Source organism: Taudactylus pleione, unplaced genomic scaffold, assembly GCF_031769625.1.
Source record: "Taudactylus pleione unplaced genomic scaffold, aTauple2 ptg000140l, whole genome shotgun sequence".
NCBI classification, from domain to species: domain Eukaryota; kingdom Metazoa; phylum Chordata; class Amphibia; order Anura; family Myobatrachidae; genus Taudactylus; species Taudactylus pleione.
In genome coordinates this window covers 2,346,059-2,373,483 of record NW_028284542.1, presented here as the reverse complement: position 1 = coordinate 2,373,483, position 27,425 = coordinate 2,346,059, and the positions used below count along the sequence as shown (strand labels likewise).

General features: G+C 45.8%; 1 protein-coding gene across 2 annotated transcripts in view; it reads right to left on the bottom strand.

Annotated features, from left to right (window-relative positions):
* Nucleotides 1-27,425, bottom strand: part of MYO7A (myosin VIIA) — a 203,237-nt gene that overhangs the window by 116,232 nt on the left and 59,580 nt on the right. For both annotated transcript variants that reach the window (XM_088473794.1, XM_088473795.1), the window contains exons 3-7: nucleotides 25,989-26,141; nucleotides 13,987-14,171; nucleotides 7,036-7,157; nucleotides 6,120-6,262; nucleotides 4,125-4,238 (exon numbers count right to left, since the gene is read on the bottom strand). In XM_088473794.1, coding sequence (XP_088329920.1) covers nucleotides 4,125-4,238; nucleotides 6,120-6,262; nucleotides 7,036-7,157; nucleotides 13,987-14,171; nucleotides 25,989-26,141 — 717 coding nt within the window. The remainder of the gene's footprint in view (nucleotides 1-4,124; nucleotides 4,239-6,119; nucleotides 6,263-7,035; nucleotides 7,158-13,986; nucleotides 14,172-25,988; nucleotides 26,142-27,425) is intronic.

Below are 27,425 nucleotides of genomic sequence, written 5' to 3'. Positions count from 1 at the left end.
ATGCAAGGGTGAGGCTCACTAGTATCAGTCCTCAGGCTTTTCCCTATTTACCCAAGCTAACGTACAAGTCGCACACAGAAGTACATGAAATCCCAGCACCAGAGATCAGTGAGCCCATCACTGTCATTGTGTCACATAAGAGGCATATTCTGTAGGGAAAAAAAAGGATAGGGGTACGTATCCTCAATAAACTCAACAAGATTGTCCGTTATGAAGAGAAGTGCTGCTTGGCTGTGTTATCCCTTTGAACGCAGTTTTTGAGATATCTTTAACCCTTTACATCAGGGGTGGGAAACCTTTTTTCTGCCGAGGGCCATTTTGATATATATAACATTATTTGCGGGCCTGGTCTAGGCCATGCCCACTCCGCGTGATGTCACATGGGGGCAGAGCCACAATCACCAGCGATTACAGCAATACCCGGAACATCCTGAGGATGTTCCAGTGAACTGTAAGGGCAGCGATGTGACCACCTGAAGCATCCTAAGGACGCTCCAGACGGCACTGCTGCATAGATTCTGGCTGCAGGGTACCATTCTGGGCACCCTGCTAGCCAGATGAGGCTAGCAGAAAAAAGCTCCGAGGCCCAGACCAAATTACATCGAGGGCCTTATACAGCCCCCGGCCAGGAGGTTCCCCATCCCTGCTTTACATGCTGGAGTGATTGGCTGGGTTACAAAATGTATAGGCCTAGTGACAGAATAATAGGGGCTGGTAGCTGTCGTGCCTGGAGGTGGCGGGTGATTCAGATAGATCTGCACTTAAGGGATAGGTGAGTGCAAGACTGAACGCTGAAACCTTGTGCAACCTCCACAGCAGCATCCCGGTCACGGACTCTGTGGGTGTTGGCACCGTCATTTGGCACTGACAGGGCCAAATGTAGCAGCCTGCGAGTTGCAGTAAGTGCGCGTTGGTTTTGCCTTAAAAAAAAAAAATATTGCAGCTTTCTGGGGGGGATGTATCAAACCTTGAAGAGAGATAAAGTACCAACTAATCAGCTCCTAACTGTCACTTTACAGGCTGTTTTTGAAAAATGACAGCGGCTGATTGGTTGGTACTTTATCTCTCCCTAAATCTTGGGGCTAATTCACTAAAATCCTGGCACTGGCCGTGACTCGCAGGCTGTTACATTTGTCCCTCTGGGGTAGATGTATGAAGCAGTGAAAAGAGTGAAGAAATGACCAGTGGAGAAGTTACTATGGCAACCAATCAGCTTCTACCTATTATCTTATAGAATGCACTTGATAAATGCAACCTGAAAGCTGATTGGTTGCCGTGAGCAACTTCTCCACTGTTTTCACTGCTTCCTGGGGTTTAACCATGTAGCAGTGAGAAGCCCTTTATCAGAGGTAACAGGGCTTTTATCACTGCTTCTCCTTATTCATAGAAGGGGTTACCATGGAGAAATCATCTCCCCAGAGGTGCCCTTGATTAGTATACACATGGCTTCCCCATAGTATGTAGTATGGGGAGAGCGATTCATAGAAACACTGAGAGCTCAGCTTTCCATTTCGCTTCTAAGGGCCGTATTCAATTAGGTGCGAAAAGTCAGTTTCTGCGGAAAAGTATCGCCGGTGACGTCATTTCGCCAGGCGAAAACTTATGCCCGTATTCAATCCCAAAGACTTTTCACCGGTGGGGAAAGTCAATGCATTTTAATAGGCAAAAAAGATTCACCTATGAAAGCTGTTGAAAAAAAGTGCAGAATTGGGGTTTTGGGGTGCAGACTTGCGGGAACCACCCTGCTCTCTTGGGCCGGCCCCCAAAAGGTAAACTGCGTCATAAAAAGTTGAAAAAATACTTAACAGCCCAAAAAAGTACTTTGAAAAAGGGGGCAAAAAAGTACAAAGTTGGGGACAAACTTAAAAACTAGCGAAAAAGACTCCAGGGAGTCCCCCAAGTATGCCCCAGGTGATTTTAAATTTGCAGGTGGTTGCACCAGGTGGATATTTGACTTTTTTAAAACTTCCCTTTAGCAACTTTAAAATATGCTAGCCCCCATTTTCATGTACCCCAAATTTGCTGGGACTACTTATTTTCTGCAAAAAAAACCTGTTTAATGCTAATCTTCACCACTTGTGCAAAGACGCTAAATAGCAGCTATTGAGAGCATATAAGTACCCCAAATACCTTCAGCAGGGCTACTCAGGGGTATCTATAGTGATCCCCAATCCCCAATGACTTTTTGTCAGGTCCGAATTCGCCGGGTTCCGTTTTCGATGATTTCTAATTGAATACGGGGATAAGCGGGGACGAGCGCGATACTTTTTCCCATGGAAAACCAGCAATCCTGGCGAAAAGTCCGGCATGTGAAAAGTACGGGACTTTTCGCACCTAATTGAATATGCCCCTAAATATGTTTTCTCCATCTCAGGATGGTGTAATGAGCCTCCTGGGGGGAGGAGAGCAGGGAAGACCGCTGTCTCCCTGCCTTCTCCCCGCCCCCTTTCCTGACACCGGCCAATCAGCGGTGCCCAGGGAGAAAGTGGGAGGGAGAAAAGCTCCTCTTCTCCCTGTGTGTTACCGGGACTGTGGACAGGACATTCCCAGACAGTGTAATAGTACCCTGCATATGTCGGGTCACCTCACTATGCTTGATTGCCCGGTGCCTTCGCTGCTGGCTCGCATTACCCCCACCCACGCGCAGCCGGCCACTCTTGCCCCACCACGCCGCAGCGCTGTCCTTTGAGTTGCTTCATGAAGTGACCCGGCATATACTGGGTCACTACAGACTATACTCCCCGTCGTCTTCCACTCCGTCAGGCCCCGCCCCCTGATCGGTCGATGCAATTCCTTCGGCTCCCCCCCTGTCCCTGTACTACTGCTGTGCTGCAAGGGCACTAGGGATTAAAGGACTGCAGCAGCTGAAGTCTGGATCTCCCGTGCCCTGAAATTCGCATCGAAAGGTAGGTATGTATGGATTGCTACCTAACTCAGCTATATAGTGCATCAATGCGATATTGATATATAGTCAAAAGTAACAATTCATATCGCAAAGCCTACATGAATAGACCCCCCCCATATGTCTTACAAGTAACGGCAGGTGATCTAACTCTGTGATTTGCTACAGGTGTCCTGCTGGGCCCTATGTCACCAAGGCTGCCCCTGAGAAGAGAGTATGGATTTGATGCACAGATAAGATAGGATTGGTTGGTGCAGTCGCTGATTACCAATCTGCCTGGGCTGTGTGAACAAGTTGCGCTGGCGGTGCTGCCTGGGACACCGCGTACAGCCATCGGGTGCCGTGTTGGTGTCATAATCCAGTTTTCCACTGCAAATTCCATGTGACCACAGCGAAGGGATTAGTGGCGCCTATGAAGTTACGGAAGTACCCGTCGCTGGTGTGAAGAGACACTACCAGAGGCGTAACTAGACTTTTTAGTGCCCTGTGCCAGAGAGAGCATTTGCTCCCCCACACACACACCCATTTTTTAAATAGGGACATAAGATAGTGCATCTAAAAAAAGGACCATGACCTAATGGGGAAGGGCCAGGGAAGAGATAGGGGAGGCCAGGAGATGCTGGGGATGAAATAAGAGGAAGCTACAAGTGAGATTGATAATACACAGGAAAATTGACAGGCCCAAACAGCGCCCCCTGCCCTGCGGTGCCCTGTGCCACGGCACTGGTCACACTACCCTAGTTACGGCCAGGGCCGGCTCCAGGGGTCTGAGCACCCTGTGCCAGCCCGGTAAACAGCGCCCTAGAATCGCGTGCAGCTTAAATTGGAGGCGTGTTAAGCCGCGCACGATTCTAGGGCGCTGTTTACCGGGCCGGCACAGGGTGCTCAGACCCCTGGAGCCGGCCCTGGCCGTAACTAGGGTAGTGACGTTATTTGTCACTGGCTGGGCTTCCCCCAGCCCTCTCCCATCATCCATTTGTGCGGCATCAATTCACACTCCGGGGATCCGGTACTGCCGCACAGCTGCGGCGATGGGGGTCCCCAGCCTCCTTATTTGACCACCCGCGGGCCACTTCGGCCCACGGGTGGAACAGCGGGACAGGACTGTCCCACTGAAATCGGGACTTTGGGGAGGGGTGCGCCCTCTATCGGTGGCGCCCCTGTGCGACCGCTCTGGTCGAACACCCCTAGAGCCGGCCCTGGTTACGGCCCTGACACTCACCATACAGAGGTAGTTGTAGTCGGTGGCTTTCCCGAGTCCCAGTTTCTTCTTCTGCTCTGTAGACATACCTTTCAGCATACAGTAGAACACGTGGTAATTCCGCTCGTCCCGAGCCTGAGGAAAAATAACAGCGATTATACAACAGTCCCAGTTTTTCTTGGAGCGGGTTTCTATATACTGTATATACTGCGGAGCTGCCTGTAATCAATGATTCTCACAACATGATAGGGGTCAGGGTGAGGGGTTGGCTAAGGATAGGAATGGGTAAACTAATCCTGCGCTCATCCCTATCCTACCCCCGAGCACAACTCCAGCCTGATGGTGAGCAGCATGTATATACACCAGGCCCTGGCACCCGCCAATTGATACGTCTGCTGACAGTGTATGCGTCTCTGTGTGCGTCTGCATCTGTGCGTACTTATGCACTCGCTTACTGGGCCTGATTCAGCATGGAATGCAACTGCAGCAGCGTAGGCAAATCCATCCATGGTGCTTACGGCGCGTGAGTGTGCAGCACAGTGCGCGTGCGCGAGTCAGCATTGTGATGGCTTGGCGATCGCTCAAGCAAAATGAAAGCCATCGCAGAGTGAGTGACAGACTGTGAGCGTTTGGGGGTGGTGACAGGGGAGTGGTTGGAGAAACGCAGGCGCGTCTGTCCATTTGAACGCCGTCACATGGGTGTGCATAAATTAGCCACTGCGATGGTGTACTCACTGCGTGCAACAAGACTTGCAAACTATACACAAGACTGTAAGGTATTACGGATGTGAGATCGCGGTAGTGGGCGCTTTGTAAATGCATTCATTAGATATTTTCGCTGCAGACCTACATGCGTACTCGCAGCTGCAATCGCAATAGCAATCCATGCTGAATCAGGCCCACTGCTTACAGCCTATTTTACACTGGCCACTTCCATCCCCCAATACCACCCCCTTCCCTCCCCCAATACCGCTCCCTACCCTCCCCCAATACCACCCCCTTCCCTCCCCCAATACCGCCTCCTTCTCTCCCCCAATACCACCCCCTTCCCTCCCCCTAGCCTCCCCCAATACCGCTCCCTACCCTCCCCCAATACCACCCCCTTCCCTCCTCCAATACCGCCTCCTCCTCTTCTTCAATACTGTCCCCTTCCCTCCGATACCGCCTCCTTCTCTTTCCCTGTTCCACCCCCTGCCCATCCTCGATACCGACCCCTCCCCTCCTAGGATGCTGCCCCCTTCCCTCCCGATACCATCCCCTTCTCTCACCCGATACTGCCCACTTCCCTCCCTCCCCTGATACCGCCCCCTACCCTCCAACAATACCTCCCCCTAGCCTCCCCCAATACCACTACCTTCCTTCCTCCAATACCAAAGCCTACCCTTCCCCGATACTGCCTCCTTCTCTCCCTCCCCTCCCCTGATGCCACACCCTACCCCCCAACAATACCTCCCCCTAGCCTCCCCCAATACCGCTTCCTTCCCTCCCCCAATACCAACCCCTTCTCTCACCCGATACCACCCACTTCCCTCCCCGAAAACCACCCCCTTCACTCTCCTCCCTCGATACCAACCTCTACCCTCCACCAATACCACCTCCTTCCCTCCACTTACTGATACTGCCCCACTACCCTCCCCCGATACCACCTCCTACCCTCTCGATACTATCCCCTTCTCTTACCCGATACTGCCCACTTTCCTCCCCGAAAACCACCCCCTTCACTCCCCTCCCTCGATACCGCCCCCTACCCTCCACCAATACCACCTCCTTCCCTCCTCCTACCCTCCCCCGGTACTGCCCCACTGCCCTCCCCCGATATCAACCTCTACCCTCCACCAACCCTCCCCCTGTACTGCCCCACTACCCTCCCCCCGATACCGCCTCCTTCCCTACCCCAATGGCACAGCTGAATCAGGCCTTGAGTCTTATCCTTTGCGTCAGATTGCAGATTGCTGTGTAAAGTACTGTTGGTGCTTTATGTATACAGATTAGTGACCGGGGATAATATTTCTGCACCTGTCTGCACACACGAGACTTCTCCAGCAGGTACTGCTCAATCTTTGCCCCCTCAATGGCTCCTTTCTTGTTGAAATGTATGTCGATGTATTTTCCAAACCGGCTGGAATTGTCGTTGCGAATTGTCTTGGCGTTGCCAAAAGCTGGAGACGTAAATTGCAAATCAATGCCAGTCAGTGACATCCGTCATGTTTCAGATAGTAGATAAATAGCGCAAATAACTGCATCGAGACAAACCATGTTGCAATGCAAGAGGTGCAAGTACATATACTTTTTTTTGCATGCAGGGTAAATACTGGCTGCTTCTGCATGTAGCACACATATGCTGGACAGCTATATTACACTGCAATTTAGATTTGAGCTAAGACACACCCTTCTCAAATCTAAATCTCTCTGCACTTCTTAAATCAGCCCCACCTGCATTGCTGCCTCGTTTTACCAAGATGCACAGTTACCTGCTCTTTCTAAAGGTGCGCACACACGTAACGATTTTTTGAACGATTGATTTTATGGGGGGTGAACGATGAACGATAATCGTCCAAGCGCCCTCCCGTTTGTAGTTTGTATTTTGAAGTTCATCATCCTTTCTGACTGTCCAACATAACGATTTTTGTTCAGAAAATCGTTCATGTTGTACAGATTGAACGATGAACGATGTCCATTCACTGTATGCATGATTAAAAAAATCATTCATCGTTCATGAAAATCGTTGACAACATCGTTCATTAATTTAGTAACCAACGATTTTTCTAAACGATTTTCGTTCACTTTTTCAAGGGAAAATCTGGACGAAAATCGTTATTGAAAATCATTGGTTACTAAAATCGTTACATGTGTATGCAGCTTAATACTCTACTCCCACATCTGAATCAGGCCCCAAATCATATAGTAAAACCTTCTGGCATGGCACCCTTACCCTCTAAGATAGGATTGGCTTCCAGTACTTGCTGTTCTATCCACGAGTGCTGCCCGCTGATCGCTGCCAGGAACTGCAGGATTAACTTGGTGCTTTCCGTCTTTCCGGCACCGGACTCGCCGCTGCAACAGATCACAACACAAAATCATGCCAAACTTTATTAGACCTAACAGTGACACTGAAAATCGTCACAATATAAAACAATATAATGAATCTAAATGTAGAAAAAAATGCCACTATTGTCAATGTTAGAGTTGTCTACATATGCCTCAAGGAGGTATTTATCAAAGCTTGGAAAGAGATAAAATTGTGAGAGATAAAGAGCCGTATTCAATATGAGCCAAGCCGCGATACTTTTTCGCGACCCGGACTTTCCGTCTACTTCGCCTGTTTGGCAGGCGGAAAAGTATCACGCGCGTGCCCGCTTTACCCCGTATTCAATATGAAAGTACGCGAAAATGGCATCCGGCGAAACTGAAACAGGTGGAAAGTACTGTCAGATTTGGGGAAATCAGTCTGACACCCCCCAAAAGATGCTCTGAAATGGTGGTTCCCTATGATACCCCCTGATTTGGCTTGCTGAAGGTATTTGGTGTTTTTAAACGGGCTCAATAGCTGCTAAATAGCGTTTTTGTATAAGTGGTGCAGAATAGTATTCAGGAGTATTTTTTTCTGAAAATAACTTATCCCAGCAAATTTGGGGTACTTGAAAATGGGGGCCAGCATATTTAAAAGTTGCTAAAGTATAGTTGTAAATATCGTGAAAACTCCACCTGCCGCAAACCCCTGCAATCAAAAAAGCACCTGGGGCATACTTGGGGACCCCCCCAGAGTCAAGTTCGCTAGTTTTTAACTTTGTACCCCAACTTTTTTTTTATTTGCCCCCTTTTTCAAAGTCATTTTTTGGGGGGTCCTTAAGTGTTTTATTTTTTTATTTTTTGACACAGTTTACCTTTGGGGGACTGTCTGAAGGCTGCATGGGGGTTCCCACAACATTGCACCCCAAAACCCCAATTCTGCACTTTTTTCCACCTGCTATTCATAGGAGAATCTTTTTCACCAATTACATTGCATTGACTTTCCGCCTAGGCGAAAAGTCTTTCAAATTGAATACGGGGTAAAACCAAAACAGGCGAAAATGACGTCACCCGCAAAAAAGTTTTGCCAGAAACACGTGAAAACGGCTTTTTGCTCCAAATTGAATACGAGCCAAAGTGGTAGATGTATTAACCGTCGAAGTGATATCAGTGCACGTTATGTGCGCTAATAACGCTTCGCCCCCATGTATTATTGGGGGACTGGGCGGTAAATGGGTAAATGACAGGGGAGCTATGCTATTTACAAGACAGCAGCGCCGATGAGCTGGGCAAAGTATGAAGTTCTGAACGGTCAGTTCGCCTGATCTATTCTTCAGATGCAGCTATTGATATCGACAGCTGCAGCTGGCGTTGCCCTACCAGTACAGCAGGGACAGCGCTATCCCTGCTGCGGGGGGCTCGCAATGCTTGCGAGATCCCGCGCATGCCCAGTGGAGCTGTCCCGGGAGTGAGACACAGCTCATCAGCACTAGGCTAATGCGCTGTGTACTCAGCCAGGGATCGCCGGAGGGATCCCTCCACTCCAGCACAAGAGATGTTTATACATCTCATCGTTAGTGCTTCTTTTCCGAGGCGAAGGAGGAAGTTACAGCGGCGCGATAATACATCTCCTAACTGTCACTTTTTGAACACACGGCAGGATGTACTAATCATCGCTTTGTGCATGCGGTACATCCCGCTACCTATTGGGAACATACCGGCGTTAATAGAAATGCGATTAAAATCGCAAAAGACAGCGCTCCCGATAATAGCTGTCCTTTGCGATAGAGGGTTTATGACCCAGAAGTCACGCTGCGCATAAGTCTTATGATGCGTGAACCGCGGGAGGTGCGGCATATTGTGATAAGAAACCCATAGGCTTCTATGGGTTTCAGATGGCAATGCTTACCAGGGGGATGTAGTCGGCATCCCGACGTGCGGGATGCCGACGGTCCTAATACTGGCGCCGAAATCCCGACAGGTCGGGATCCTGACACCAGTATTCCGACCATCGGCATCCCGAAGGTAAGTATAGGGGTGCACAGGGAGCCAGGTCCAAGCTGCTTGGTACGTATGGGAATACGGACAAAACTCCAAAAGTGGGAGTTTTCTGAGTCTTGACCGCATTTCAGACTTTAGTCAGCAATGATCGCTATTCTGCTAATACGCACGCAACGCAGTTGCTAATATCAGCGGTGATATGTAAATGTTTGCATTCGAAATGCGATCTCAGCCTAACATGAGGACGCCCACTTCCCCTTACTCACATTCTGCGTTCGGCCAACCACCCCCCTATCACCACCCACAAACGCCACTTCCTGTCAATCACTCTGCCATGGGGCTGCGCACACACTGCGATCTCATTCCCGATCGTATTTGCTAGTTCGCGCACGTGTACTGCAGATCGAGAAAATCGCCCGACTGCGTGCGTCTTAGCACTTACGATCCTTGGTGAATCAGGCCCACAGTCTGTAAAATGTAAGTTAGGAGCTGATTGGTTAGTACTCTATCTCTCACAATTTTGTCTCTCTCCTAGCTTTGATAAATACCCCGATAAACCAATAATTCATATTGAAACATCTGTTCTGCACACTCTGGCTGGCTGGATCCTGCCATAATGATCTTCATCAATGTACTTAGAGCCCCAGAAAACTCAATCAGGTTTCTCCACTTCAAAGGACGAAAAACATGTTTGCAGTGAAGTCATCAATTGGCCGTAATTCAAACTATGGGTTCGAAATCTGTGGCTAACATTCGTCATTCACAAATTGAAATTTCAGGTTTGCAGCTTTCATTTGTAGTTCGGATTTGTGCTTCGTTGTTTGTGTTCGAAATAAGTGTTTTAACTTCTTTTAATCACTGATTAAATAATAGATTCAATTAAGGGAAGAAGAAAAATGTTTAAACCAAACTGCAAACACTGTTGTAGTCAAAGTTCGAGATAAGTAATTAAAAAAAAAAAATCACAAACTTATTTCAGGTTTAACATACTGTGAAACAGGCTTGAATTGTTTTGACTTTTTACTTTTCTTTAAATGTTTAAAAAATTGTTGAACTGCTAGTGAAATGCTGGAATGTTGCAAGTGGTTGTAGAACCAGTTTGAGAAGAGAAGCGCAGCAGGTTTCATGAATTTTTATTATACTTTACGGACTGTAAATCACTGTTACAGTCTAAAAGAAGAATCTTGGTGATAACCATTTTCCTCAGTTTGTTTTTTTCAGCCTCCTGTTAATGATTTATGATTTTGCACAGTTATACAGTCACATGGCACATGATGCATCCAGCAGTGGTGCTTTGATACACCTCCCTGAGCTCTGTCTGCTCTGTGTACTGTACAGTAAACTGGAGGGGATAGATCGAGCGCTAATATGCATTTGTGTTATTGTGAAGTATAAAATAAAAGTGGGTAGGAAGGAGCAGAAATAAGAGATGGACTAAGAAAAGGATAAAGATAAAATAAAACAACGTACAATTATATAAAATAAGATAAATAAAGTTAAAATCAAATGAAACAATAAAAGTAAATAAAATAGAAATAAATAAAACTCCAGCACCAATGTTTATACTCTTTTCCAAAAAGGTGGCTGTAGCCAGAATCGATAGCGGTAAACTTTCCCTATCACTCACCCTAGCTGGTCCGGGTTCTTCAGACTGACGCTGCAGTCCTCCCCATGCTGGCTGAGTTCTTGGAACCGGCGTGTAGTGCGGCTGCTGTAGATGATGTCAGAGGCCGCGTCCTGCTCGGTTGTTCTTAGTATTATTTGGCTTTATCTTTGGCTTGCCCAGATGTGTTCAACGCATTTCTTAGCACTTGGCTACTTTTTCAAGGATAACTAGTGAAATTGCTTGATTCTTATTTATAGTGAAAAACTTGTGCAAACTTTATTGTTCTTGTTTAAAAACGGAAGATAAAAACAGGAAATCTCCTTGATTTGATGGGAATCATATGTCCCTTTCAATAATAGAATACATAGGTACTGGTAATAAAATAATAATAAAAATTTAAGATACAAAAATGTAAGATATAAAAATGGGAATAAAAAATAAGTAAGAACAATAAAAAAAAATAAGAATAATAAATAAAGAATAAAAAAAAATATATAAAAATAAATAAAATAGATGATAATAAAAAAAGATATAAAAATATAAAAAAATAAAATCAAGTAAATAAGATTTTTGGAAGAAGGCAGTTTAAAGTGGGAGCTTAAAAATGTATTTATAGGAATACCCCAAGTTCTAAATCGAAATTGAGACCATGGGGTTGTAGTGTTTTTAGTAGGTGGATCCACCTAGTTTCGTTCTTTCTTAAGGCTATTATTTGAGATCTTCCCCTCCAATCTGGTACTTTTTGTATCCCTAAAAAACTTAGGGCCTCATTCAGAGGCGGTCGGAGGATGCAAGCGGTCGCTCAGAAACTGGGCGGCCGCTTGCATCCTGACCGCCCGCCTCTGTTGCGGTCATTAGGCTGTGGGTTAACACCCACAGCTCTAACAACCGCTAGGGTGATGGTCGCGATGGTCATTGACCATCGCGACCATCGGGGCTTACGACGAGACCCTAGGGTAGGGTCTCACTTGTTGTAAGCCCCGGAGAGCTTCTGGCTCTGTCAGAGTCGGAAGCTCTCCACTGACATCACTAGTGATGTCAGTGGGGCCTCCCCCAAACGGCAGGCGTTCCCATGGGAACGCCTCCGTTTGAGCTGCCACCCCCCCCGGCCCGCCTTCCAAACGGGGCGAGCTGTAAATCAACATCGACAGCTCGCCCCCTTTGGAAATAGACCCGCTACGACCAGCGCTGTCGGTCGTAGCGGGTCTCACGCATGCGCACGAAGGAGCCGGCTCCCTCGTGCGCATGCGCACTAGACAAACATCGAGGCGGCTGTGCGGTCGTAGACCATACGGCCGCCTCTGAATACAGCCCTTAGTCTTTTAGGGTCCTTATTGTGCACATCTGCAAAATGTTGGGACACACTGTGTGTGCTTAACCCTCTTTTAATGTTATAAATATATTCTGCCACTCTTGTTTTAATTTCCTTTTTGTTTAGCCAACATATTGGATTCCACATGGACATTGCAGAACATACACTACTCCTTCACTGCTGCGCGTTATTTTGTCTCGAATTTTGTATTCTTGGTATGTTTGTTTGCAATTGTCTTTTTTGGTTTGGTGGAACCATTTAGATTTTTGCATCCCTTGCAGTTCAGGCAATAGTAGTGTACTTTATTTACTTCTTCACCTTCTGTTTTTGTTTCACTGGAAAAGTAGCTTTTAGTTAGTTCTTGTTTTAGGCTTTTGGCTTTTTTATAGATGACTCTCGGTACTGGTGGCAATGTTTTCTTCATTTCTTCGTCTAGTTGAATGAAGTATGTTCCAGTGTTTCTTTAAGATTTGCTCAATTGTCTTATAGTTCCCATTATATTGAGTGATGAAAGGTATTTGTGGTTCTGCTCTGGGTATTGTATTGTAATTAATGAGCTCTTGTCTGTTTTTTTTAGACTGTTTATTTGTTCCTCAAGAAATTCTACTTTGTATCCTTTTTGTATAACTTTGTGTTTCATCTCTTCACTTTGAGTTCTAAAGGTGGTGTCTTCTGTGTAGTTGCGCTTTCATCTACAGAATTGGCCTCCTGGAATGTTTTTACTCCAATTTTGGTGGTGGTTGCTGTGAAACGGGAGCATATTGTTGCCATTGACATTTTTTATGTGTGTTCTTGTTTGTAATGTGTTGTTTTTTTAATGAATATTTCTAAATCTAGGAAGATGACTTCGGTCTTATGTACAATGTAGTGAACTCTAGGTTGAGATTATTCTGTTTTATGTGTTTGATGAAGTTTATCCAGTACCTATGTATCCTATTATTGAAAGGGACATATGATTCCCACCAAATCAAGATCTCTTGTTTCAACTTAAATTTTTAAACAAGAACAATAAAGTTTTGCACAAGTTTTTCACTATAAATGAGGATCAATCAACTTCACTAGTTATCCTTGAAAAAGTAGCCAAGTGCTACGAAACGCGTTGGGTACATCCGGACAAGCCAAAGACAAAGCCGAATAACGGTAAGAACAACCGAGCAGGACGCGGCCTCTGACGTAATCTACAGCCACCGCAGCCGCACTACTACATGGCATCCAAGATCTCAGCCTGCACCGGGAGGATTGCAGCGTCAGTCTGAAGAACCCGGACCAGGTAGGGTGAGTGATAGGGAAAGTTTGCAGCTATCGATTCTGGCTACATCCCACCTTTCTAAGAAAAGAGTATAAACATTGGTGCTGGAGTTTTATGTATTTCTATTTTATTTACTTTTATTGTTTCATTTGGTTTTAACTTAATTTATCTTATTTTATTTCATTTTATGTTGTTTTATTTTATCTTTATCCCTCTCTTAGTCCTTCTCTTATAGTTCTGCTCCTTCCTACCCACTTTTATTTTATACTTCACAATAGCACAAGTACAAATTAGCGCTCAATCTATCCCTTCCAGTTACTTATCATTTATTGAGCAGCTCTCTAATACTGACTGAGCGCAGACAACCTTTTCCATTCTAATGTACAGTAAAACCCTTCCCCTTCTCCTCCTACCTCTGCCATCAGATGACATGGAGAGAGCTGTGAGCCTGTGTATGACTGGCAGCCATATTCCAGAGAGATTTTGAAAAGGTGAAAATGATTTGTAGAAGGTTGTTTATAGGCAATGACTATCAGATGCATGCTTAGATTGCCGCCTATTTCTCTTCACCTTCACACTGGTACTTAAACCACAATATAAAGGGAGTTTTCCATCTGGAATAATTGACAGTCTGACCAATAGCGTTGATGTATATCCTGCGCTACGAGATTTGTTTACAGTATAGTACCCATGGACGGAAGCTCACCTAATGATACAGCACTGGTCCTTGCTGTTACGCTGCATGTTAAAGTAGCAGTTGTCGGCTATGGCGAAGATGTGTGGCGGCATTTCTCCGATCTTTTTGTTGGTGTACAGGCGAATCTGATCCGGGGTGTAGATGGGCAGTAGCTGGTAGGGGTTCACTGCAACTAAAATGGATCCGGTGTACGTCTGCAAGAGAAATACGTGGGTCAGTAAGGCTGCGTCATGCGTCAGATTATTTAAAGCTCTGATTTGGCTTTAGATCAATAATAGTCAGTAAATATTTGTAATTCACGTTCTGAAATGTGGTTCTTTATATTGTTCTTTATACTGATGTGTTCTTATACACTTAACGTCTTTACACCATACGACATGAGACATTCGCCGCGACTGAGATGCTTCGACACTTATAGCGCAACATACCTTTTCCCTAAATACCGCGTCTAAGTCGCATCTAGTAAGATACAAAGTCCTTCACAGGGCACCAGAGACCAAGCAAGGAGGGGGCCCGTGTACAGACTAAGGCCCTGATTTAGAGGCGCAAGCTATTTACGTGCGCTCGCTCTGAATCAGGGCGTCCCTATTTTTTTTTTTGGTCGGCCTCCAGACCGCTCACACAGCTGTGGGTGACCACCCACAGCGTGTGCGTGCAGCCTATCGATGGTCGCGATTATCTTGAACATCGGGATTGCGGGGAGACCCTATGGTAGGGTCTCAGGTCTCGCAAGCCCGAGAGGACTTCCAGTTATAATAGAGCAGGAAGCCCACTACTGACATCACGAGTGATGTCAGTAGGGCCGCCCACAAACGCCAGGCGTTCCTTCGGGAACGCCTCCGTTTGTGCAGCCACCCCCCCTCCCCGCCTGCAAAACAGGGCGACCTGTCGATCAACATCGACAGCCACCCCGTCTTGTAGCGAGCCCCGGAGCGAGTGATTTCTCACTCGCTCTGGGGCGAGCGCACGTGTGCAATGGCCCACCATCGACCCGCTTGCGAGCGATATGCGCTCACAAGCGGGTCTGCATCAGGCCCTAAGTACGGTCCCTCTCCTCTCTGGTGGCGCAGTAGATTCTAGCTTGGCGCCTTATTGCCGGGGACATCAGTGCTGCTCATGAGCGAGTCTCTGGTATAATGGCTGCTGCCATTTTCCCAGTGATTTTTGTGGCTGTGCAGCACTGGCCCGGTAAGTATAGCACAATATGGGTGTAGGGTGTGCGGTGTGGGGCACCGCACACCCTGGACCCATTATACTGTAGATGTGACTCAGCCAGAGACGCTAGGTTCCTACTTTTGTCGCAAAGTAATTGGTACAACCTATGTACAAAGTGCAGATTCAGCAGTAAAGCTATGATATAATTATAGCGATGTTACAACTCCAGACAGTCAATAAAGAGTCCACGATTTCCAAGAGTGACCGATGAGGAAATTACTTCTCCTGCGTTATACTGTACCGTAGCTACCGCTGGAAAAGTGTACATGAATGAAGGGATAGGCCATAAAGTGACAGGAGGCGCAGGCAATGTTTTCACATTTCCTCCATGTGCGCTTCCATCCTGTCCCGCAGTCTTACAAATGGTCGCACAGAGTGTTTTGCACAGGGGCATCTCTGAAACCCAGAAGTAGTCATGTATCTATGTATTTATTATATGTGCTTGGCAGACAAGTTAGGGGCTTATTGACACGATGGAATGCGCTGTGCTTTGCATATTGTCAGCAGTGGAGTTATCAAATACCAAATGCGACAAACATCTTGGGTTATACTGTATTTACTAAGCGTCGGGTTTTCAAAGTCACAAATTATCGTCCGCAGTTTTTAAAACCACAGCATTTAATATTATTGCCGTTTCAATTATTATCCCACAAGCGAAACCTCCAAAAATCGGTGGTTTTGAAAACCTGCCTCTTAAATATAGACCCTGGGCCCTGACTTTTTACTCTTGCGGGTATAAATGATCTTACACTTACACACTGGCGCCCCCTAGTGATTGGGCGGGAGACAAAAGCGAGCAACCAAGCAAATACATTGCTGCTAAGCTCACTACAGTTACCTATACAGTATAAACAATATTTATCTTTTTTATCCATGATATACACTGCAGTTACTGTGACTACACACACAGGATATAAGAAATATATTGTTATACACCATAACATGCACACGGTAGTCTGACATGGATTAACATACATAAATGACATGCCACTGATGATAAGTATATGTACAGCCATGTTTCATGACAGCGAGCGGAACACATGTTATTTTCACAGTGATTCAGCAGATGGGTGTGATGCCCGGACAGCTCTTATCCCTAACTGCTGCAAGCAAGCGTCTGCTGTGGAACTACAAGTCCCAGCATGCCATTCTGAGGGAAACAACTTGAGAGCCATGCATTTCCTGCTTTACCTCTGGTCAGTCAGCCAGTAATGTTGGCTATCAGTTGATATGGAAGACCACCGACCATCCTAACGTCCCCAATGTGATCTCCAGCCAATAGACAGCTCGTTCATGACTGCGCCTATGGTGGGTCATACTAGTAGAAGAATCCCCTGTGCTACTGTCCTGCTGCTGGCTGAGGCCTGGCCCCTGGGATGTGCTGGGAAGGGCAGTAGGATTATGGATGAGAGATTTGTTTTCCAGCTACCGCAAGCATTATCAGCAGCATGTCCCTGGGGCTGGGGCACCTGTGCATATTACCGCAGCCTCCATGCGCACCCCTCCCCGGCTGCTGAACATGGCGATGAGCATACCTCCCAACACTTGCGTCCGAAAAGGGTGTGTGGCCTAATCGTACAGGGGGCATGGTCTGATGACACGCCCCAATTTACATCACTAATGGGGCATGCCCAGCATCTCCGAGATGCTGGGCAGCCCCCGGGCTTTCCCCCTGTACTCTGAATAGATGTAGATGCGCACAGTGTCTATTCTAGCTCTGCTATGCAGAGCAGCGTGTATGCTTCCCTCAACTTCCCCCCCCCCACCACGGGACAATGCGGCCCGCGGGCAGGACAGTCCAGAAAAACGGGACTGTCCCGCTATATGCGGGACAGTTGGGAGGTATGCGATGAGCCATGTCCTCTTTACACAATGTACCCTATATTTCCTGGCCTTCCTGTTGAGCTTCCTCGTTGTGGAGCCCCTGTACGAGAATAGCGCTGACTTCCATGGGAGGTGCCTCCTATTCACCGAGGGTGTTTGGTGAAGAGGGAACATAACGCTTCATAGTAGAGGAGCAGTGGCTGGAGTCTGCTTGCAGGTTCAGCGTACTGTAGGAATGGACATCGGAATCTGATGGTTACTAACCATCGATTTTTTTTGTTCCGATGGTAGTGTTTTTACTATTTGATAGTTTGCCAACATTAAATACAATCATTCAATGGTGTTCCGATGGGTATGTGTTTTTTTTTTATAAATTCCTGATTCCTGCCTCCTTCTGGCTACTTTGTCTGCATCAGGGCACCTTCATGGGTTCATTGGAGGCTGTCTCTCACTCTCTGTCTGCTTCAGACGTGACCCTGCTCAGTTCCTGACTCCCTCCCTTCTCTAGGCTGCTGCTAAATAACAGGACACATAGCTATCTCAGATTGGTTCTCACTGTCTGAAAGAGCCAAACAGAAAACAGCCCTCGGCCATGCAGCAGCAGTCAGTCACTCACACAGCACAACTTTTTTCTGTGACTTGCTTCATTCCAAGCCCCCATTTCAGATGCTCTCCTACTGCTTCAGCACCCTGGCCAGCTCCTATACAGCAGCTTAGTGCAAGATTTATTCTGTGAATTGCTACACTAAAATCGTGACTGCTCGGCTCCCTTTTGTCACAGATGAATGGTCCATACACCTAAACCTTCCGAGATAACAAATTTGTTATTTAATTATAGCACATTTCCATTCAAGTCTTAGTTACCCAACATCCAGATCCTTCTAAATCTAATATATAAAATTAATTGGTTGGTTTGTTTGTTTGTCCGGTTATGCATTCGGACACCACTGCACCAATTAGGATGAAACCAACGCGAGCTGATCCAGTTGGATCCTGGCTAGGTTTTAGGGGTGTTGGGGTCGCTAACGGACCTTCTATCGGTGTACGCTGGGCAGAACTTTGACACGAGGAGCCTGTTCTGAGCCTTCCACTGGATGAACTGAGACGTAAACTTCACAGACTGGTAACACTAGATCCCAGAAGACATACTAGGGGGGCTGAGGTTCCGGTCGGACCTCCCGTTGCTGTACACTGAGCAGAACTTTGACCCGGGGAGCATGTTCTGGGCCTTCCACTGGATGGATTTGGATGAAAACTTCACAGAGTGGTAACATTGGATCCCAGAAGACAAACTACGGGTTGAGGTCCCCATCGGACCTTCCATTGGTGTACGCTGGGCAGAACTTTGACCCGGGGAGCCTATTCTGGGCCTTCCACTTAATATATTTGAATGAAAACTTCACAGAGGGCTGGCAAATGGTCTGGGATGCCTAATGAAGTGGTTGGGGTCCCTGTCGGACCTCACAGCGGAGTGCGCTGAACAGAATTATGACCCAGGGAGCCTGTTCTGGGCCTTCCACTGGATGGATTTGGACAACATAGCATAATAAAACGTATTAATTTGAACTTTGAAGACTTACAGCCGTACTTCAGCTAGTAACTCATACATTTAAAATAATTTAATTCTAACCCTGTCCTATCGCATCGTCACAGCGGAGGTAGCCATTTTATGGTCTGAACCAACTGCCATGTCAATGCATCCTATATAAATCCCTCAGGAACTAGTGGCCCCTCTGTGCATCCTGCCTCAGTGATATTACTGCCAATTACTAGTGAGCTGAAAGGCATCGACTGAATATTGGATCATTCAACAAAATGTATGAATTGTAAGCAACAAGTCTACGTATACTCCACTCAAAAATGATACTTTTGGGGCTTAAATCGTTGTTGCATGCAGCTCTGTATGCGGATTTTAGCAAACCACTGTAGCGACCATACGCATCTGGGCGATTCTGATGCGCCCCAATCTCTACCTATGTGAAATGGGCGTTTCGGGGTGGCAACTGGGCAACTGAAGAGAGCCGTCTTGTCAGGGTGCCATGGGCGTATCGTGGGCCTGTAGCTAGTTGCGTCCTATACGTGCGCATGCCAATTAGCGACAAATCCCTTGCACCCAGCATAGGTTGGGTGTAGGTGCCGCTACTAACGATGACGTCTGTGCCGGTGGACATTAAACGGTGGACTGGAGCTTGAAGTCGTGCATACAGTCGAAATTAGCATTCCGCTAGCAAAATATTCGCATTCTGAATAAAAAACACATCAGTACCGCACTTCCGCGCATCAAGAACCCCGATTATCCCGTGTAGATGGTACAGTAAGTAATATGTGGGGTTGACTTGCAGGTAGCGCTGGTGACAATGACTGCTGGGTAAATGATATATGGAAGATAGTGAAGTGACCCGAAGAGGATGATGAAGGTGAAATGTACAGGCCGCCATTATGGATGTTGAAGTCTTGATGGTTACAATGCATCATACTTACCCGTCCTCCACAGTTAGTCTTAGGAAAGAGAAATGTATAATATAATATAATAGATATACAGCAGATATATAATAACCATTTAACTGTATAAATCATAAAGAATAGAAATTACTGTTAATCAATAAGAATTAGCATTAAGCATTGGGAAAGTCTTTCCTTATTGCGTCGTGCACCGGTCAGGGGAGCGGAGTTGTTTATAGTACATTAGAAGGGGAAGGAAATACACATCACTAATCAGCAGATGAATAGATAATAGATAAGTTTGTATAGTATTAATTCCTATAGCTGATGTAACTGGAACACGTATACGTTACGGAATCGGTATGATTTACCGCCGGAAACGTGGAATCCCGACAGCGGCAGCCCGGCATAGGAGGAAATCCCGATCGTCCTAAGGTAAGTATATACTAACCTATTTCTACCCCCTAACCCTCCCATAAGGGTGCCTAACCCTAACCTTCCCCCCCAGTGCCTAACCCTAATCCCCCCTCTAAGTGCCTAAACCTAACCCCCCCCTCCCCGCCACCTAAACCTAAGTCCCCCGGGGGGTGCCTAACCCTAACCTCCCCCCTCCGGGGGTGCCTAACGCTAACCCCCCCTTCCCCTAGCCTAAACCTAACCTTCCAGGGGGGTACCTAACCCTAAGTCCTAAACCTAACCCTCCCCCCCAGCGGCTATCCGCGCTTGGCGTCCCTTTGATCGGGATGCCGGGCGTCGGGCTCCCAGCGTATGTCTAATGACAGGCGTCGGCATATCGACGCCTGTCTTTAGACCCTTGCCGGGATGTGACACTCGGGAACCCGGCTGTCGGGATTAGGTCTGCCGGCTTCCCGACTGCATACCTACGTTACAGTGTTCTCCACATTCAGTTTCTTCATGCAGCTTTTACTAAATACCTTTATTCACCTTCTATCTTTGTTCTGTGTGTTTCATCCCCGTGTTTATATCATAAGGCCAAGTAACTGTTGCCTAGGAATACAACACAAAGCTGCTCTCCGTATAAGAGTGTATCCAATGCAGAGGGCACAGCAAAGGAATAAACCAGGGCAATGAGCAGAAACAACTCTACTGATAACACAAATACAGGAATGAAAAGCACAGAAAAAAAAATTTATATACAGTATGTAATTCAATTGAAGTCATTCGGAAAAGTGAACAACTTTGATTCAATTCTCCAGAATGTAGTTTTTCTCATCTACAGTACAGTATGCCCTAGTGAAATATTAATATTAAAAATTATACAAATCTCAAGAGTTTAATGGTGCGTACACACGGTACGATCATTCAGCAATAACGATATCGCTGACTGATCTCCCTGCACCTTACCGGAGTGCTTTATGATCAGTATCGATCATCCAGCACACCACCAACCCGCCAATGACGGGCCAGCGACCCTCGATAAACGATCGCGGGTCCCTATGTAACCTGGTCGATATCGATCATCCAGCACACCACCAACCCGCCAACGACGGGCCAGGGACCCTCGATCAACGATCGCGGGTCCCCATGTAACCTGGTCGATATCGATCATCCAGCACACCACCAACCCACCAACGACGGGCCAGCGACCCTCGATCAACGATCGCGGGTCCCTTTGTAACCTGGTCGATATCGACCAGGTTGCCCTGCATGCACGGGCGTTGGTTTATATCGTTATCGTCCAGCACATCGCTGGTCGTTTGAGGGTTGGTAGGCACCAGAAAATTAACGATCTGAACGATAACGAAATGGTCGATATAGTTATCGCTCATATCGTGCATTTTTATTGTACCGTGTGTACGCACCATAATAGTCATTTGTTGAATTCTAAGGTCAAATTGCTATTTCCTATATATATATATATATATATATATATATATATATATAATAGTTTGCTGACAGCTACCCTCTTTAATAAAGGCTAGCGTGGAAGAGTGGGTGTGGCCATGTCATACTGTGGGTGTGGCTACATCACATAGATACTTTTGACATCCCTGGGCTGCAGAGCGAGCACTCCTGGACCACTAGACTGTGGCTGTCGCAACTCTCTCTCCACCAATAAAATCACCCCACATTGTTGAATGAACTGTCCGGAGTCTCTCTTTTGTGGTGGGCGGGTCCCTGATGATGCGTTTCACACCATCACCTTACACTGTATGAGGAGGCGAATTGTGTCATCGGGTAGCGGCGGCTGGTGCATATTGGTGCAAAATGTGTTATGATTTTAAGATTTTTGGGGATTCTCACATTATATCCACCATGTAACTCAAACATGTTATACACAGACATGACTCCGGGCAGCACAAATATAGAGGGGGCTTAAACACCCAGAGAGCTGACTCCTATGGGCATGATGACCCTGCCCCCACTGCGTGGTGACATCACTGTCCCCTGCCCCTGTCCCAGCACCTGCCCCTTGGACATTTCCTCCGGTCCAAAAATGGAATTCTGTGGTGGATCTACGGCCGGACAGTGATGTCACATCTACCAAGTCTGACATGTTTCCTATATAGAGCCGTATTCAATTTGAGCCGAGCCGCGATACTTTTTCGCGGCCCGGACTTTTCGCCTACTTCGCCTGTTTTGTAGGCGGAAAAGTATCGCGCGCGTGCCCGCGTATCCCCGTATTCAATTTGAAAATGCGCAAAAACGGGACCTGGCGAAACTTAAACAGGCGGAAAGTGCTGTCAGAATTGGGGAAATCAGCCTGATACCCCCCAAAAGATGCTCTGACATGGGGGTTCTCTATGGTACCCCCCGATTTGGCTTGCTGAAGGTATTTGGTGTTTTTAAACGGGCTCAATAGCTGCTAAATAGCGTTTTTGTACAAGTGGTGAATAATGGTATTCAGGAGTATTTTTTCCAGAAAAAAACTTATCCCAGCAAATTTGGGTTACTTCAAAATGGGGGTCTGAATATTTAACAGTTGCTAAAGTTGTTGAAAAAATCATGAAAAATCCACCTTCCGCAAGCCCCTGCAATCAAGAAAACACCTGGGGCATACTTGGGGACCCCCCCAGAGTCAAGTTCGCTAGTTTTTAACTTTGTACCCCAAGTAATTTTTTGGGGTGTCCTTAAGTGATTTTTTTTACAATTTTTGACACAGATTACCTTTGGGGGACTGTCTGAAGGCTGCAGGGGGGTTCCCGCAACATTGCACCCCAAAACCCCAATTCTGCACTTTTTTCCGCCTGCTATTTATAGGCAAAACTTTTTTCGCCTAGTACATTGCATTGACTTTCCGCCTAGGCGGATAGACTTTCAAATTGAAAAAGTATCGCGGATCCGGACTTTTCGCCTCAAATTGAATACGGGCCATAGCCTTGTTCTGGCCCATATACATGGGCGTAACTACCATAGGTGCAAGGGGGTACAGCTGCTAAGGGGCCCAGAGCTTGGAGGGGGTCCATCCTACTTGTCAAAATTACATGTGTTACATGTGTTATGTACATTTTTCACCATTGGGTGGTATATAGGGGCCCTTACAAACCTTTGCTACAGTATGGTAGATTGGTGGCTTTCTAGTTAGTGATGGGGCATCACACTTTAGGGCAGATGTACTAAGCTCTGGAAAGTGATAAATTGGAGAGTAATAAACTGCCAACCAATCAGCTCCTGTCATTTTTTGAGTGATAAAACTTGTTGCGTATGATAAATGGTGCTCCAGCCAATCAGCTCCCAACTGTTATCTGTTTGAAAAATGACAGTTGGGAGCTGATTGGCTGGAGCACCAGTTATCATACGCAGCGAGTTTTATCATTCATTGTAAATGTTAACATTCGATAACATTCGCTAAATAAGGACCACAGCCTGTAACATGACAGTTAGGAGCTGAGTGGCGGGACGTTTATCACTCTCCACTTTATCACTTTTCAGAGCTTAGTACATCTCCCCCTTTGTCTTTACGCTTAGCAAACACTTACCCCTAAAACATTGTAACTCATGGTACAAGAATGATGAAGTGTCAGGAAATGTTTATAAAATATAAAATCCTATTTCATATTATAAAGGGGTTATACTCAGTTCCTGCGCACAACAGCAGTTACCTGCAGAGCTTTGTATAGGAAGAAGATTGCAGGGCCGCGCTGAGCGGGATCGGTATGAATGACCGCCGTACCTATGTTCTGGCGGTTCAAATCCTGATGCCGGAAGACCGGCGGCAGTGAAGATCCCGATAAGTAAGTAAACTAACTATATCTAACCCTCCCTTAGAGTGCCTAATCCTAACCTCCCCCCTAGTGCCTAACCCTAACCCCCCGTAAGTGCCTAACCCTAATGGTGGGTACACACTACACGATATGCTCCCTGAGCGATATCGTGTAGTGTTGTCCCCAGCAGGCTGTGCTCAATGCCGTTCATGACATTGAGCACAGCCGCTGAACGATATCATTCCCCAACATGCAGCAACCTGACGAGATCGTCAGGTTACCCTGCATGTCAGCCCGATGAACGATGATGACGAACGACCCGCGGGAACGCGCATCGTCGTTATCGTTCATCGTTTTGGGGTTAAAAATGGACGATAAAGTGGACGATAAAGTGGACTTCAGTCGTCCACTTTATCGCCCAGTGTGTACGCTCCTTAACCCTCCCTCCCCGCAGCCTAAACCTAACCCTCCCTCCCCCCGGGGGTGCCTAACCCTAACCCCCCTTCCCCTAGCCTAACCCTCCCTGGGGGGGCTCCTGGTGTAGGGATAATGATAGGCGTCGGGATTTCGACGTCTATCATTAGTCCCCTGTCGGGATTGCACAGTCAGGAAGCCGGCGGTCGGCATTTCAACCGTCGGTAACCTGACTGCATACCCGCCGCACTAAGAGCCCGTTTAGCATAATGCCAGGTATGTGTAAAAGTGCATTTAGGGGGAGATTTAATAGAGCTTGGGGAGAGATAAAATTGCAGATAAATAGCACCAACCAATCAGCTCCTAACTGTCACTTTACAGGCTGTGTTTGAAAAATGCCAGTAAGGAGATGATTGGTTGATGCTATTTAACAAATAGTAAATACCAATGAAAACTGAAAGATCTGAAAGACTGTTATACGTAGGTCATTGCTGTATACCTGTTTAAGTGATATAAGGTCACACACCCGGGAATGCACCTGAAACCCATCTGCCTTCCTTACCATGAATAATTCAGAGCAATGCTAGGGTTAATTCTACTCACACAATGGCAGCAGGAACACACTTCAACCAGCCCATTAAACCTTAATGTAGACAGTGTATACTAAACAATACACTAGAGCCAGGACGGAGGATGTCTGTGTGTCATAATTATCTTCCTTATATCAGTCACTGGCACAAACTCGTAAACATGGCGCACGGTTACCGTTGCCGGGTCAGCCATCTAAACCCAAAACACGTTAAAAAAAAATCCTCGTCACAGGGCTCAATTGCTTCATTTCTTCAGACACAGCCCACTTATCTGCCTTGTAAAACAGCCACCGAGCACTGAAATTAAAGAGCACCTGCAGCCAAGACCACAAAGGAGGCGGCCATTTTGTGACCGAACCAATATTCTTGGGGAATACAGCCTAATATTTATAGGTGCGAATTGCGAGGTTCGAGTTGCTGTTTTCTTTTCATATTCAATTGGCGAATTCATTTTGCAATCTAATTAGCAACTCACACTAAAACAGTCAGAGTAAATTCACATATTTTCATTTGCATCTCCCTGAGAGATGGAAAGGAAAATCTTTATTTAAACTTAAAGGTTAAAATATTGGGACACTGCTGAGCCCCTTGGACCCCCCCTCCCATCCCCCTTCATAATGACTAATTAGGCAATTGGAAGTTTCCAATTAGTTTAATTAGTCCAATAATTACATGTCATATTTGGGGGTAAAAAAATTGCCTCAAATTACCCCTGTTCGGTTAGGCACCCCAAATTTATTTGCAAGGTTTTTTTTTATCGATTTTTTTTTTTTTTTTACAGTTTTTCAAAGTGCCCTCAGAGTACCCCCAAAAAAATCACTTTTTTCTACTTTTTTTTTGCATTTTACATTTAATTCGTTTGAGATTAAACTAAAAAAGTTTGTTTATCTTTTTTTTTTTTTTAAAAGAGCACAAATCAGTCATTTGACACCATGTAAAAACCCTCAGTACTCTCCTAATGTCCACAAACAGCCTTCTATATGGTCCTGAAAAATTAAATTATCAATTTTGGGGGTACAGGATGGTCTCCCCACTTTTTAATGCACTTCTCTCACTTCGCATATGGCAGTCATTTCGCAAACCTGAGGCGAATACCGCGAATATGCATTTTCAATTGGATTGGAGAATTTTCGGGTGCGTGTATTCATGCGAAAATCTGCGAGTTTCATGAAACAAACTCGATACTCGCATTTCGCACCTAATTGGATTGACCCCATAATTGGAAATATGTAGAAACCTTACACATAGATATGACAGGCACGCAACAATACCAGCCTGTTTTCCTAAGAAATAGGATAAATATTATTTTCTATATACAATAATAGCAGCCATGACACATGTTACTGAGCCCCGAACTCACATATATGAGGTGATCCCGGTATCTAATGAGCAGATTGCGAAGTATCCCAGCCTCATTGAGATCTCCCAGGCGGATCATGTCTTCTACGCCGTGGATTGAGGTCGGGTGCATTGGTTTGATGTTTGTGGCATTTTGGGGAGATATCCAATGTTCCTGTAAGTGAAATCAACCAAAGAACTCACATTATCATAGGACGCGAGACAATTTGCACATTGTGGGCACCATTTTGAGAAATGCAGAAGCCAGCCTGTCTCAAAGTTGAAAAATTTAGAACTAACGCAAAGGTAGATTTATTTATTTACTTGAAAAAGTGACCCAGTTATTACCGTGATTAAATAATCATGATATATATAATATTTTTTTTTTTTTTACAGAGAGGTTTAGAGCACAGGTTCTCAAACTCAGTCCTCAGGACCCCAAACAGTACATGTTTTCCAGGTCTCCTCACAGAATCACAAGTGATATAATTAGCTCCACCTGTGGATCTTTTAAAGCGTATCAGTGAGTAATGAATACACCTGTACGCTTAATGGGTGGCCTGGAAAATGTGACCTGCGTGGGGTCCTGAGGACCGAGTTTGAGAACCTCTGGTTTAGAGGGTACAAAAAAATAGTTTTAAATATGTAGAGGGGAATTCAATTAGCTGCGATAACCTGTTTTTGCTCGTTATAGTGCATAAAGGTAAATTTTGGGTGAATAAAAACTTTTATTTAATTATAATGTAAATGCCAGAAGGCAACTTTTCGAAAGGAATTGTGCTAAGAACGGGAGCGCGCATACAGACGAAAAGTGAAATTAATGGGCGATAGCAGGGCTATTTTTCTGTAAAATAGGTTCAGGAAATGTGGGTGGAGCTACTGGGGGCAGCGCTATAGAAAAACATTTTTATATATATATATATATATATATATATAATTTAGGAAAGAGGGCACTCAAAATGGGCTTTAAAATATAACTTATCTTATGGAAAATACATTTTGGCCCAGAACATTACATCACAGTTAAGGTTAACGATTTTGTTACCAATGATTTTCTGTCAGATTATCTGTCAGATTATAGCTGGGTACACACGTAAAGATTTTCTGTCCAACCACCTAACTAGTTGATTGGTTGGAGTGAAAATCTGGTAACGTATGGGAGTAACTGATGATCAGCAATTTGCTCCTAAAGGCCAGAAAACAGATGAAAATGGCCGTCAGACAAGTTTGTTAAATGTTTGATCTAAACAGTTTTTGTCCATTTTCCGGCATTTGGGAGCAAATTGCTGATTGTCATTTGCTTTCCCTTACCTTACCAGATTTTCATACCAATCAATCAACTAGTTGGATGGTTGGACAGAAAATCTTTACGTGAGTACCCAGCTTAACTGTCAGATGTTTTTAGGGTGTAATGAATGATTTTTTGAACTACAAACGATTTTTGTAACCTCCCTTAATG